The sequence below is a fragment of the Gnatocerus cornutus genome, chromosome 8 (genome assembly GCF_029298725.1).
Source record: "Gnatocerus cornutus isolate USDA-ARS CGAHR chromosome 8, icGnaCorn1.1, whole genome shotgun sequence".
NCBI classification, from domain to species: Eukaryota; Metazoa; Arthropoda; class Insecta; order Coleoptera; family Tenebrionidae; genus Gnatocerus; species Gnatocerus cornutus.
In genome coordinates, this window is record NC_142240.1 from 15,012,976 (window position 1) to 15,026,265 (window position 13,290).

At 33.2% G+C, this 13,290-nt stretch overlaps 3 protein-coding genes across 3 annotated transcripts; 2 read left to right on the forward strand and 1 right to left on the reverse strand.

Annotated features, from left to right (window-relative positions):
- The first annotated feature begins 1,197 nt into the window (after nucleotides 1-1,197).
- Nucleotides 1,198-5,049, forward strand: LOC148170231 (lysoplasmalogenase TMEM86A). The gene is made up of 6 exons (XM_088044363.1): nucleotides 1,198-1,460; nucleotides 3,643-3,812; nucleotides 3,861-4,054; nucleotides 4,102-4,217; nucleotides 4,261-4,371; nucleotides 4,414-5,049. The coding sequence occupies exons 1-6, from the start codon at nucleotides 1,434-1,436 to the stop codon at nucleotides 4,501-4,503; spliced, it is 708 nt and encodes a 235-aa protein (XP_087900489.1). The 5' UTR covers nucleotides 1,198-1,433; the 3' UTR covers nucleotides 4,504-5,049.
- Nucleotides 4,891-12,289, reverse strand: ZnT63C (solute carrier family 30 member 1). Its single transcript, XM_088044348.1, has 6 exons — nucleotides 11,908-12,289; nucleotides 8,378-8,560; nucleotides 8,106-8,328; nucleotides 7,561-8,056; nucleotides 6,106-6,328; nucleotides 4,891-5,789 (listed from the first exon to the last, which is right to left on the reverse strand). The coding sequence occupies exons 2-6, from the start codon at nucleotides 8,552-8,554 to the stop codon at nucleotides 5,571-5,573; spliced, it is 1,338 nt and encodes a 445-aa protein (XP_087900474.1). The 5' UTR covers nucleotides 8,555-8,560; nucleotides 11,908-12,289; the 3' UTR covers nucleotides 4,891-5,570.
- A 17-nt stretch (nucleotides 12,290-12,306) lies between these two features.
- LOC148170233 (mitochondrial inner membrane protease subunit 1) lies at nucleotides 12,307-13,254 on the forward strand. Its single transcript, XM_088044370.1, has 2 exons — nucleotides 12,307-12,788; nucleotides 12,840-13,254. The coding sequence occupies exons 1-2, from the start codon at nucleotides 12,693-12,695 to the stop codon at nucleotides 13,188-13,190; spliced, it is 447 nt and encodes a 148-aa protein (XP_087900496.1). The 5' UTR covers nucleotides 12,307-12,692; the 3' UTR covers nucleotides 13,191-13,254.
- The last annotated feature ends 36 nt before the right edge of the window (nucleotides 13,255-13,290 follow it).

A 13,290-nucleotide genomic window follows, 5' to 3' on the forward strand; every position in this document is an offset into this window, starting at 1 on the left:
TACGTCGTGTCAAGTATTTTGAGTAAAAAACACTTCTGATAACATTTTAAAACAAAATTTAATAAAATAATAATATAACAATAGTAGATAACGCTGAGTGTTTACGGCAGAAAATGTAATGATTTCGAGATAACTGTGATACAAAGTGGTGTACTAAAAAAATTGAAAAAGTAAACATTTTATTGTTATGTTTTTTTTTTATTTTATTTTAAAATCACAATGTATAATAAAAAAATAATTCTTAACTTCTGTGGCAATGGAGATGAAGCTCAGAACGTGAAAGGCCTGAAGAGCCTGATAATGCAAAAAATTTTAGTGAACTCTTCTTCAACTTTACAATTTTAATCAAAATTGGGAATATAAAATAGGACAAAACTAATTTGCAGAACTGACTTCTCCACGCAAATTGCAAATTTTTATCAGTTTTTAAAAATGGTGGATGCGCCGGTTCTAATTGTAAGTTATTTATGAAAGTTTGAACCTCTGTAGGACTTAAGTAGTTTCGCCTAAAAATCTACAAAATTGAAACATCGAATTGTAAATTTGGGAGCCAGAGAAATTGAAAATCAAAATCTTAAAATGTAAAAATTTCGAGAAACCGATAATTTCAAAACGGTAGAAATCTAACAGAATCAGAATTCATAGTAGGATTTTTTTATCTTTTGTTTTAGTATAATCTTTAATTTTAACAGTTGTTATGAGATCGTAATGCTTATTAATTATCACAGGATATTTAATACAATAAAATGCCCACATAAGATAACGAAATCGAAGCCTTGACAAATGTCTGTCTGTATTATTAATTATTATTGCCAGTAATTAATACATCCTTTCAAAACGATAAATACCTTATCATTTCCATAACCTTGACTTCGCTTTATATAATTACATGGAAGTGATTCTACTCAATAATTTATCCCAATTGCACTGTAGTTTAAAATTAAAAAAATGTATCTTTTTTCAAAATAAATCAAGCTGTTAAACGTAATAAATTCCAACAACAATGATCTCAATAAGCTCAATAACAATCTTAATTTTCTAATTATCTAGTCAGTGGATAATATAATTTTTTGCTCTATTGTTAGATCGTTCCAACCTATAATTACAGAGTAAAACAGTGAACTTGGCGGATAAGAACCTCTTTTTGATTCATCGTTCCAATTTGAAATAATTTAGTTCATCACGATATGAAAAGGCCGAGCATGCGTATGCGCCAACAATGGCAACGCATTTACATTTCCCTCAGTAGTATTTTGTCTCACCGATTCGTAAACATCACCATCTGAACGAACAGCTGATTTTGACACTGATATTAATAGAATGAAAACGGGACATTTCAAATAAACAAAAACTTTTAATCCCAAAAGTGACTGGCGTTTCATTCATAACAAAAGGATTGGAATTGACCTTCGCATTGAAACAAGAGAATCACAATGAGTATAAGTGCCGTGGCTCAGGTGGTAAGAATTTAATGATTTATGGTAATTTTTTGTAATGGGATTATATTTTGTTTTGATTTTTTTTTGTTCGGAAAATAACTGAATGACGCTCCTTTTGAATTAAAAATAAATTGAATTTTTCTTTGTCATTTCGTATTGTAGAATTGATTTGTTATGCAACAAAATAAGTATAAATAGACATTTTATTCTCGTTAATAAAAGATGAAATAATCAATAGGTTCATCACCTTGTTTCGTAGTCAATCATTGATTGACTTCGTTCATGGACATTTATCGTGAACAGCGAAAATTAACGTTTATCGGCGTCAAAAATTCAACTTTTGGACATTGTACTCGGCAACAATATTCGTGACTAAACAGGAATTTAAACGTTTCAAATGTACAGTTGAGTAATAAAAGCAATAATCATTATATTTCAATTTGCTACCAAAACAGACTTTTTTTGAACTCAAAAATAATTAATCTTATCACTTCAGATTTGGCTTGGCGTGTAAGAATATGTAAAAATATGATATTTTTAGTGAAGAAAAAACCTTGCGTGATGGCAAAAACGATTGCAATCAAGATAATATGCTAAATCTTACGTCAGAAAATTATTTCTTTATTCAAGATGCCTCTTTTTAATTTATTCCAAAAATTGCAATTCTTGGCACAAATTTCTGATTACTCAGTTGTGATTATAAACAATTGTTAATTAAAACTGCCACAATCTAAAATTCCTTCGTTCGTATTACAATAGCGACTACATCATTGTTTGTTTCTGCGTCATATTTATTACTTTGCTCGAATTTTGACTGAAATTGAGTCATTTGCAATTCTTTTTAAAAATACCATTTCTTTTTCATTCATATAAAACTAGCTGACCTTCAAAGGTTACATACTTTTGCTCATTTCATATCGAACATACAGAATAAATTTACGACTTGCTATTATTAGTCTAAGCAACTTAAAAGGATTAGTTAAAAATAAAATATTTGCGTGGGGAAATGTTCATAGGAGCTCGGTTTATTTTTTTTTATTCCGTAGTCTAAAAATTCTAACGAGAAAATAAAATGTTCTTAAAGAAAAGTTATGCGGACGTATACTTCTTTTCAATTCATAGCGAGACCCCCATTTTAATTTCAACTAGTATACATGAGTGACCAGTATATTGTATTATGTTAGTAAAATGCATGAAAGTTGGTACTAATTGGGATGTTTTGAAGAAGAGGGAGATATCGTGTCATACGTCAATTTGTCAAAATACATTTGTTTATACTAACCTACAAACTTAAATTTTTACAGCGAGATTTTATTACTTCACGACTGTTAATAACCACTTATTTAAAAACCATCTCAATTTGTAAGACAATAACTTCATATTTTCGGAAGAATTCAACAGTTTTTGATATTATTCCAACGCGAAATGTAAATGTTACATCAATGTTTACAATTATGAAGTTCCTGTCAAAATGCTGCCATACATGTCGGCAACTTTTGGTGTTTAAAAATGTCCCTATAAAGTACATTCCTCGACACAGTTTTTGGGTACAGTCCCAAATTTCGGGCCAGGTTCGATCTTTAGACCTCGCTAAGAACTGAAATGTAGTATAGAAACAAACGTGGTTTAGTTACGGTGTTATTTTAGCAATCATAAAAGTGCGGGGGCCCATATTTTAAAATTTTCGTTTTTATTACTTGTTCAACGTATAAATAGGTTTATCTAATTGGTTTTTTTTGACAGATTTCAGTTGTCAAAGGCACAATAGAGCAGGTAAAAGTAAAAACTTAGGGGCCACCGATAAATCTAAAAGCCTTTCGTTATCTAATTAGATCTTCAAAAATTTCCGCCAATTACAATCATTCGTACCATTTATTATAATTATTAATTATGAAAATTGTATTTGAGAAGAGATATTCAATGCAGGTCTTAAATGCAAACTAGCGGGCAAAATCATTGGTTTTAACAAACAAAATGCAAAACGCTTGTTTGGATAAAATTTTATGTGTTAAAAAAACGAGTGACTTGTTACTGAGGAAGATAAGCGGTTGATTACTATTATTATTTAGTACCAATAGATATTAACGAAGCTAGTCAAGTTTTTTTATTTTTAAAGTATCCATAATAAAATTTTTAGAATATTTCCGATATTTTGATAGAGAACTGGAACGCCCGGTCAAAATTGAATTCTTCATTTCTTTAGGTGAAGAGCGTGGGCCCCAAACTGGTCCCCTTTTTCAAGACTGTCGCAATTTACTTTGTAGTATTCTTGCCATACACCGTCCCATCCGTTCTTTCGACAATACTAAAATGTTTACCAATCCTGAGTTTAATGTTATTTGTCGTCCTCCACGGAATGAGTCTGGGAGATGAGTAAGTGTCAACACTCGCCCATAAATCCCGTCTTATTACCCTTTCCAGATACAAATACTCCAGAAGAATACTCATCGGACTAATCTTCTGTTGCATGGGTGACGCATTTTTGATATGGCCTGGCTATTTTGAACTAGGAATGTTAGCATTTGCTGTAGGTCATATTCACTACATCCTAGCTTTCGGTTTTAAACCATTCAACTGGCGTTTAGGACTGTGTTTATATGCCACGAGTGCATTGAGTACGTTAACCCAAGAGTTTTATTAGTTTTCATGATTTTTATTACAGACTTGGTTTATTTAATGCCTGGTTTACACGGTATTCTAGTTCCTGGTGTCACTATTTATACTCTCATCTTGACGACGATGATGTGGAGAGCCATCGCTCGAGTACAACTATTTGAGGTAACCACCAAACGACAAAATCAAAAATAAAACTGTTTTATAGGATCTCTGGACTTGGAGTAAACTATGTTCGTGTGCGGGCGGAATTCTCTTCGTCATTTCTGATTTAATTCTCGGCATTGATCGATTCAGATTTCCCGTTGATCATTCCCAGGTAATTGTTACTCATGTTTTCATTTTTTACGTTGTTTTTCAGGCTCTAGTCATGTCGACTTATTACGCAGCTCAGTTGGGCATTGCTCTTAGTATCGTAGATGCCAAACCACAATCTCGACGTGCCCATTAAGCCATTAGTCAATATCAACACTGTATATAAAATTGTGTTCAAGTTGTAGTAGTCTTCCATGTGATACAAAAAATATTTCATAAGACTTGAGGGGACTGACTTGCACTGGACACGAAGGTAGTTAGTTACTAATCAGTGCAGGGAATTTTGGGGTTTGATATGTTGGGAGTATTGTCCAGCACCACAACGATAATTGGTGCTGGACGATGGAAACTTTTTTGTATTCAAGACTAGAAATTTACAAAGTAAATGTTATTAGGTAAGAACAATAATTGCGGTGTTCGTGTTACTCGCATTCTTTTCTTAGATGAGTAACAAAATGACAAATATTCACACGTTGGACCACAAGTCTAGCGTAGTTAGGTAATACAGAAATAAAAATAAGGCTCACTGTGTAGTCTTCCTTTTTGTTTTATTTCATAACTGATAAGTTGCACACTGTGTCTGTGATTTTTAATGTACATACATACAACTTTGTTTCTAAACTGTGTTGTTATAAATGTAATGTAATACTTAGACTTATACAAAATAAACTGTTTAAACTTATCTAAATACATTATTTTACAAAAAAAGTTGTACTTCACCTAACGTTTCAAGGTAGAGGTACACATGTACTGTGTCAACTTTAAAATATCAAGTATAAAGATATCACCAGGTTCCGTCGAAGACAATAAATAAATGGCGGTTTATATACAAGAACCTGTAAGTATCAACGTGTAACTTTAAAATTCTAAGAGCGACCGTCTACGAGGTGTAACAAGAAACTGTGATAGCAACAACGTTAAATTTACACGATAGAAGTATCGTAAGTACCCATCAGAGCTCGTAGAAGTGAAAGTAGCTTCCTGAGCTCTTTGTCGGTTATTTCTAAATATATTTTACCGATGTGGTTATGGTACTACTTAGAAACTCCTCAAATTGCACTACGACTAGAATCACACTGTAGTAACCAGTAACCGCCGGTAAGATCATATTTAGAAACAAAGTAATAAGACGGAAAACTCTTCACAAAGCTGGAAGGTATCCACTTAGACGACAATTGTAAATTTGAATATAGAAAAAATTATTCAGAAGCTAGACTCTGAAGCCGCCCTGCCTGAGTATTGTGAACACTGCGAATTTCTAGAAATACAACTATAGTCTTTCTGCACTGGAGAGTTACCTTTTTCCAGGAGGACTCCTGCTTCCATTTCGTTCATTTCTTGAGAGTTGCTTGCACTATTGTTGGTATTTCCGCGCTGTCGCACCATATATGGAGTGTTATTCGGCGACGGCGTTTCGCGCCCCTAAAAACCACACTCATCAGTACTCCCACCATCAAAACAAACAAAGTTAGTCAATAAACTATGTCGGTTAAATGACTAAAATCACGAATTTAAAATATATTTCGACTAAAATCACATGAGGCTGAAGAGAAGATGGATTAATCAAACGGATGATCACAGCAGTTATGTTCACAGCAAACAACCAAAATTTAATACCCATTTATCTATATGCTTTCACTTTCAAAAGTCTTCTCTCCAACTGGGGAAAAAGCAAACATTTTACTCTAGCCGGTGTCAGTTTGGAGTTATTACTCGGAACTTTTGTTGATCAACTCACTTGTTTCGATGGTCCACAGCACGTGTTTTGGACGCAGTTCTCACTGTCGGTGGTCTTTGGACAGTCAAGAACACAGTCTTCGGTTTGGTCGGTGTCGGTTACTTCGGGAAATGCTCTAAACTCTATAAATTCTGGTTGGATTGTCGTTGAGTGAATTCCCTCGTTATGGAAGAACTCTTTCACTTTCTCGGCGATCTTCATATATTCGGATAAGTTGCGACATCTAAGAGGAAAACAAAAAATGTTTAATGCCAGTTTGCTATTAAAATCCGAAAAAATATTTTTTTTTGCGATTTGGGAAATCTAAGTGAAAAGTGAATTTATGCTTCTTCATTTATTTATGCAATAGCTGATTGGATTTGTTTTTTTCCGAAGAAGTCTCAACGGTTCTTCATAATTTAGATCTTATTGTGTAAGAATCCGTCGACAGATTTATCATATCAGCTCTAGTTTTTTTGATTTTGCAACTGTTTTTCCAAATTTTGAAGAAGCGATTTAGGCAACAAGCAAAGGAAAATCAAAAGTCTGACTGTCCAATTTAATCAATTTCAGTGTAAGTTTACGATTTCATCGATCTCTTTCCGGTGTCTAGTCTTAAATCATAAAAGTTTACATGTTTCTGGAGACCAATTTTTGCGTTTTCGACAATTGTCATTGCAATCTTCTAAGTGAGTTGCTCTAACATTTAATGGCATTGTTTGTAGAGTAAAATCGATTTTGAATACATTTAAAAACTCTTTCAAAAAAAACTTCAGAAATACAGTATTTTTTACAGCTGGTTTAGCCTAAAATTTGACATTAAAGTTCCTATTTTTTCGAAAACTAGAGCTGCTCTTTAAAAACCGATTACTGTTGCGTAATCAGAACGCCCTGTATATACAGAAACCGCTTTTACATCATTGAAAATAAAGTACTGTTGCGCAGTGTTATCATAGCAGTGTGCACTTCGTTGGATTTTCACAGCAAATTTTATTTAATTTTTAATTCGAAAGCGGAAGGTTTTCTGATTTTTTTTTGTAAGAAAATTTGTTTCAAATGGCGAATTCTATTACCAAACGAAGCAAATCAAATTTTATTCTGAATTTCAGTGATATTTGAGGAGTTATTTTTCAAAATTTAATAAATCCAATTTAGACTGACAGTGGGTTTGATGTGACTTTGAGAGTATTTTAATGGATTTATTGAGTTTTGAAAAATAACTGCTCATTTGATTCATTGTCTTTGTGACTCGAAGTCCAAAGAAAACTCACATATTTAATAAATTAACCGACTAAAATTAGAATTTTGTTTACTTTAAAAGTTTACCTTGAATATTCGGAATTTTATGCGTTTTTAAGGTTGTTTACAAGTAATCAAGAATCAGTAAATATGTTCTTTTTGCAATTATAATTACTAGCAAAGCGAACATTTTCTGCCACATTAGAAATAAATCTAAACGTACAACTAAAATCTTACTTAATATGCGCAGAGGCGATTATTCTGTCCCCGGCCAATTGCCAAACGTGAAATTCGTGGACCCCCACGACTCCATCGACTTTCGCCAGTAACCTTCTTTGTATGGCATCCACTTGTATATGTGTAGGTACAGTTTGTAATAAAATGAGCGCAGAATCCCTCAACAGTGGCCATACAGAGTTCATTATCAATAAAACCAATAGTATGCTCAACGCTGGATCTATATAATTTCTATACTTCCATGACGTCAACCAAAATACCAGAGCCGATATAATGACAATGACAGATCCCAGAGCGTCGGATAAGACATGGAGGAACACTCCTCGCATGTTCATTTGTCCGGGTGACGAAAAAGAATGACTATGTGACGATTTGTCAGGTGGAGGACTGGGGAAACTTTCATCGTTTTCGTTATCATCAGTCATTGCTAGTTGAGTCAGTCGGTTTCTACTGTGCGCCAAACGTCCATGGGAGTGGCCGTGACTGCTCCCATGTTCTAAAAAAGGACAATGTAAAAAAAAGTAAGAGTTATTATTATTATGTACCGTGAAACAAAAACAACCCTATGATGTTGACTAAGAGTCCCAGCGCTCCTACGATAACTAAAAGTTGTGGGTCGTGTATAGCTTCACTTTCGATGAACCTCTTGCACGCTTCCACTGTTATGGAAAAGCAAAGAGCTACGAGGAAGACAGCGTTGACAAGAGCACCAAGGACTTCAGCTCGGGCCCAGCCAAACGTATTCTTAGACCACTTTTTTGGAGACATCTAAAACATCCTTTATAATAAATTTCACAAATGGTAGTCACGTTCTTACCTTGACTGAAACGAAGGCTACCATTAACGCAGCGACATCGCTCAACATGTGAAAACTGTCGGCCACTAAGGCCATCGAATTTGTTATGTAACCTACGACGATTTCGACGAAGAAGAATGCCGTCGTTAGCCATAACATCGATAGAAGACGACATTTCTTCCCTGTGAATTTTCCCATTGTGCACTGAAACAAGATTATGAAATTTTAGAAAGGTTGATTGTTATTTGTTAGGTGATAAGCGGTGTTTAGAAAAGTGATAATGACAAAGGCAAAGCCGAAAGTTAAAAAGAACGGATTTACATTTCCATGAAAGATTTAAATGGAGCAAAAACAAAGGGAACTGCTCGATCTGACGCAGTTTTATCACTGTTTCACTCTAGGGAAAATAGTGTTATCACAATGCAGTCTTTAGACGACGTACGTTACTTTTATCAACAATGAAATTTAAATTTTTTATTGAGAAATATAGAATGCGATAAAATAGGTTTGTTTCGACACAGACATTAATCTGCAAGCCATGCGGCTAATAAATATGTCTCATTGTCGACCATATAAATTTTTACTCCTATAATATAGTTTTTGCAGGGAAACTCCAACTACTATCTAATCTGGTAATCTTAATCTATTTTTATAGGCGTACTCCAGACGTCAAATTCCTATTAATTAAACGACACTATGCACAATTCAAAGATATTCAAATTTAGAGGGTAAATAAATACAACAATGGCTTCTTTTTCAAGTTCATTGTTTTATAACATGAAAATGTGTTTAACGCACACAAGAGAAACATAATAGATTTTATTACAAGTCCGTGAATTTATTTATTCATTTTCTAATTATTGAAGAAGACAAAAGCGATATGCATCTTGGTATTTACAATGCAGATATACAAATTAGACAGATTTTACGCTAGGAAGTAAGAAAACAATTACGTAATGCTTAAGTTTAACTATGAGCGGAGGTCTTTAATTTTAAATGACATGGTTGAACACTTGGTAATTAGTATACAATTAACAATAGAAATGTGAAATTTACAACGATATTGGCTGATAGCGAAAATGCCTTTCCGAATGATGTGGGAGTCACTCGTAAATTATTATCAAATGCATTTTAGTAATTAGATGTTATACTTTACAGATAATTCTAATGGAGTTTCCACAACCAACACGTCCTGTACCTATGCATTAGTAAACAATAATTATGCGATAAAACCATTTTCTTTCCTGATAATCGTTGTTTATGCGGTTTCTTCACCGATATTATCTTTTAAATGCATTTATCGCCACGCGATTTTGTGAACAAAACAATTTTTCCATATTAAACAGACTTCGGAATTTAAAAACTGTTGGTAGTAATGTCACGTCTTTTTACCAGTTGAGCTAAAAATGTCCAATTCAGATTCAGCCCTGCCAACATATTAAAAAATACAATGCCTACTTGAGTGCTTGACATTTGCTCCTTGTGAACATGATAGACTTTTTATGTAACTACAATCTATTTATTTAGTGTTATATTTTTATATCTAATCAGTCATTCCAAAGTGATGTCATGTAAAAAAGCATCTAAAATCCTTAAATGTATATGAAATCAGATTAGTGCAATATTTATTTCTTGACTGGCGACAATAATTGTCGGGTTAAAAATAGTTTTGTCTGTTGCTTGGCAAAAATGAATAGATTCCTACAATCACCAGAGGAAAGTAATGGACGTCAATGCGATATTTTGGTGGGACTTATTCGAATGAATATAATCTCATATTTTCGCCAATTTTCAGAAAAGAATTTTGAAATTTACGAAGCTCATAGTCGCAAAATATGAATTTTTTTAATAGGACCATTTCCACATATTTTGTCTCACGAGAAATGTTATTAAGAAAAGTTGCTTACAATCAAATTTTGAATACCAAATTGGAACTCAAATTTCGATTATTCAGTAAAAGTCAATATAAAAATAATCAATGTACATTTAAACGGGCATAAAAATACTTGTTAACAAATAGACAATAAGCAAAAACATTTTTTCAAACACAAATAAACAGAATAATCAATTGAAGATTTAAAAAAAAAACGTAATGTTAATTTTGAATTGAAATTTAGTACAAAAACCTAAAATTTGTTTCTGAGCAACCTTTCTTATTGATTTTTTTGACATAATAGATACACAGTGCCGCCTAAACCTCCTAACATCAAGTTTAAAAATGCCATAAAAATTTAAACCGAACGAGTACAAAAAATTATTATAAGTCGTGTCAACGCGAACTGAAAAATTAGAGAAGAATACAACAAAAGTGAAGTAACTGTACCATGGAATGAACATATTCACTTCAGATTTTATCGTAAAAAGGAAATTATTTAATGGTTACGAACATCAAACTATCACACTATTGTGTAATATACTTTCGCTAAAATTATAAACACTCATTAACATGAATATTCGTTTTAAACAAATAGTTTTCTCTTTCGTCTAAATTATAGTAATAGTAAATTCTCACCACTGTAGTGTTTCTTATTTTATTCTTACAAGATTATATCTTCACTTTATCTTGTCTGTGAAACCCATCAATTCGTTATTATTGATTAGCTATTGTATTGTTTCCATAGATTAACGCTATCACTATAAACCCATGCTTATCAAATCTCGTTCCAAACTAGTTAGAAAAAACACATTTTCAGCAACATTGACCGATTTACTCTGCTGCTGAAGCTACTAATTTCTCAAGGTAAATGGTATTTTCGATTAATCATGCATAGTTCGAAGAATCCAGCTAAAACTGCTCTTCAATTTTATCAAAAAGTCCATTCGCGTGGCGGATTACTCCAAAACCATTGTTCCATTCTTAATTAAATTTCGTGATTGAAAAAAACTACGAGACAATAAGAAAAGTCCATAATCTTCTGAATCCCCTGGATTTTCATATCGTAGATTTCGCGCAATTCGCTAACCTTCGAGCCATCAGATTTTTCGAACGGAATTTCTTAGTCATTATTACCTCACGGTTTCTGGAAACGTGGGTGTATGAAAATAACCGCTGGAACGGATCAACCAAAAGACGTAAAGGTTTAAATGGATTAAATTTATACGGATAAACAATAATAGAGAAAGTTGATTTGCGAATTAAATCACCGTATAGTTAATAATGTGCGTAGAATATAAAAACTTTCAAGGAACTCCGAATTTCGGTTTTATTTTTTTGGGGGAAAGTCCCCTCAACACAAACGTGACTTGCTTAGGAAAAATGTTAAGATTGGGCTTTTGATTGATGAGGCTTTCCAGTTTGAGTGGTCACTAGGATCACAATAAATTTAGCATAACTGGATCGCTCTGTATACACAGCGCAAAATAAGAGGTCAAAACCACTCACCTAATCTTTAGATTTTCCAAATGTTTGTATTTGGACCAACAATCGATACAAAAGTAGGTTAGCGATAATATTTTTAATAAAACCACGTTGTTTATTCGACTTTTTCCAAATAAAAATGGGAAAAGACGTCAATAATTTACGTAATGTTTAACTCAAAAATGCAACTCACCTGTGTCTACTAAACGTGGAAGATTAAATGCAACATGTTCTAAAATAAAAGTGTTCAATTTCCAAGAATTTTGTAAAAAAGCTCTTTTGTCTTAACACTGTCCAGCACGATATCACAGCATATTTTCGTCTACTCGAAAATTTCGATAAAGGCAATAAAATGGTTAATAAATCGTACAACTAAAAGCACAACAACGTTTAATTGAAACGCTGAAGCTAATTATTATTTAACACAAAAGCGTACGTCACAAAATTAGTCTGACACTTCATAACTGACTACTTGACTTGACAGAACAACGGACGAATGATTATCAGAATTCTAGATCTGAAAGAAAACATACCGTGGTATGCAACTAGCGCTTTCTGTTGGAGCTTTTGGTAGGGGAAAACAAAAACGTCGCAGAAAATTCAACTCCAAATTCAGCTTTGTGCTCTGAGGAACAATAAACGACTCAAAAATTGCGAACTTAAATTAGTAACAATGAGAATTGAGGGAATTGGAAAGGTATGAAATTCGACAATCAAGTGTTTTGCCAAAAGTTACCCTCAAGTTAACAAAAATAGAAAAACAAAAACGGCGACGTCATATAAACGAAGAAAAAAACAATTTCTTCGGAGTTTCTTAGCTTTTATCCACAAAAACGACAAAATTTGCTGGCATCATTACAGGAAACTGTATTTTCAATCTGACATTTCTGCCACTTTTTATGACAGCTTGACATAACCTCTATTTCGAAAACAACATGATCCAAGGACACAGTTTTTTAAATTTTTTTCAACATTGCCATGTTTATTAAGAAAGTTCTTGGTACTGTTGGTTATGTAATACAATACGCATGTATAGCTCACTGCACTTTTGAATATTTGGGAGATCTCGTACTGGTAATTTTGAATTCTTCACATGTTAAGTCTTAATATCAAGGCTAATTTTAGTGTTCGGGACCTTCAATGGAGCCGACGATTTACTCAGATGATGTTCTTTTGACTGAACATCTGTCTCCTAGGTGGAATAAGATATCAAGAGGAAATATAGTTATAGCTAAGTGCCCCAGTAATCCTAAACAGAATATTTGTAAACGCGTGGTGGGACTTCCTGGCGATAAGATAAAAATTGGTTTTGCTAGTTACGAGATTGTTCCTAAAGGACACGTTTGGTTAGAAGGAGATAATTCTAGTAATTCTGCAGATTCTAGGAATTATGGACCTGTGCCACAAGGATTGATTAGAAGTAGAGCGTTATGTAAAGTGTGGCCTCTCAGCGACATCAAGCTTTTCTATAGTTGAATATTTATAGTAACTAGTTAATAAAATTATTGCTCAATAAATTAATTTAGCTGGGTAAAAAATGTACCTGTTTTGGTCATTTCACAAGGATGACATGTTA

What these genes read in the sequence shown, in the direction of transcription:
- LOC148170233 (XM_088044370.1), top strand. Translation starts at nt 12,693, where the DNA reads ATGTTTATTAAGAAAGTTCTTGGTACTGTTGGTTATGTAATACAATAC. An exon ending in ATTTGGGAGATCTCGTACTG is followed by an intron (nt 12,789 to 12,839) that starts GTAATTTTGAAT and finishes GGCTAATTTTAG; the next exon opens with TGTTCGGGACCTTCAATGGA.
- LOC148170231 (XM_088044363.1), top strand. Translation starts at nt 1,434, where the DNA reads ATGAGTATAAGTGCCGTGGCTCAGGTG. An exon ending in ATATGCCACGAGTGCATTGA is followed by an intron (nt 4,055 to 4,101) that starts GTACGTTAACCC and finishes TTTTTATTACAG; the next exon opens with ACTTGGTTTATTTAATGCCT. An exon ending in CTCGAGTACAACTATTTGAG is followed by an intron (nt 4,218 to 4,260) that starts GTAACCACCAAA and finishes ACTGTTTTATAG; the next exon opens with GATCTCTGGACTTGGAGTAA.
- ZnT63C (XM_088044348.1), bottom strand. Translation starts at nt 8,554, where the DNA reads ATGGGAAAATTCACAGGGAAGAAATGTCGTCTTCTATCGATGTTATGG. An exon ending in TAGCCTTCGTTTCAGTCAAG is followed by an intron (nt 8,329 to 8,377) that starts GTAAGAACGTGA and finishes AGGATGTTTTAG; the next exon opens with ATGTCTCCAAAAAAGTGGTC. An exon ending in GCTGTGGACCATCGAAACAA is followed by an intron (nt 5,790 to 6,105) that starts GTGAGTTGATCA and finishes TGTGGTTTTTAG; the next exon opens with GGGCGCGAAACGCCGTCGCC.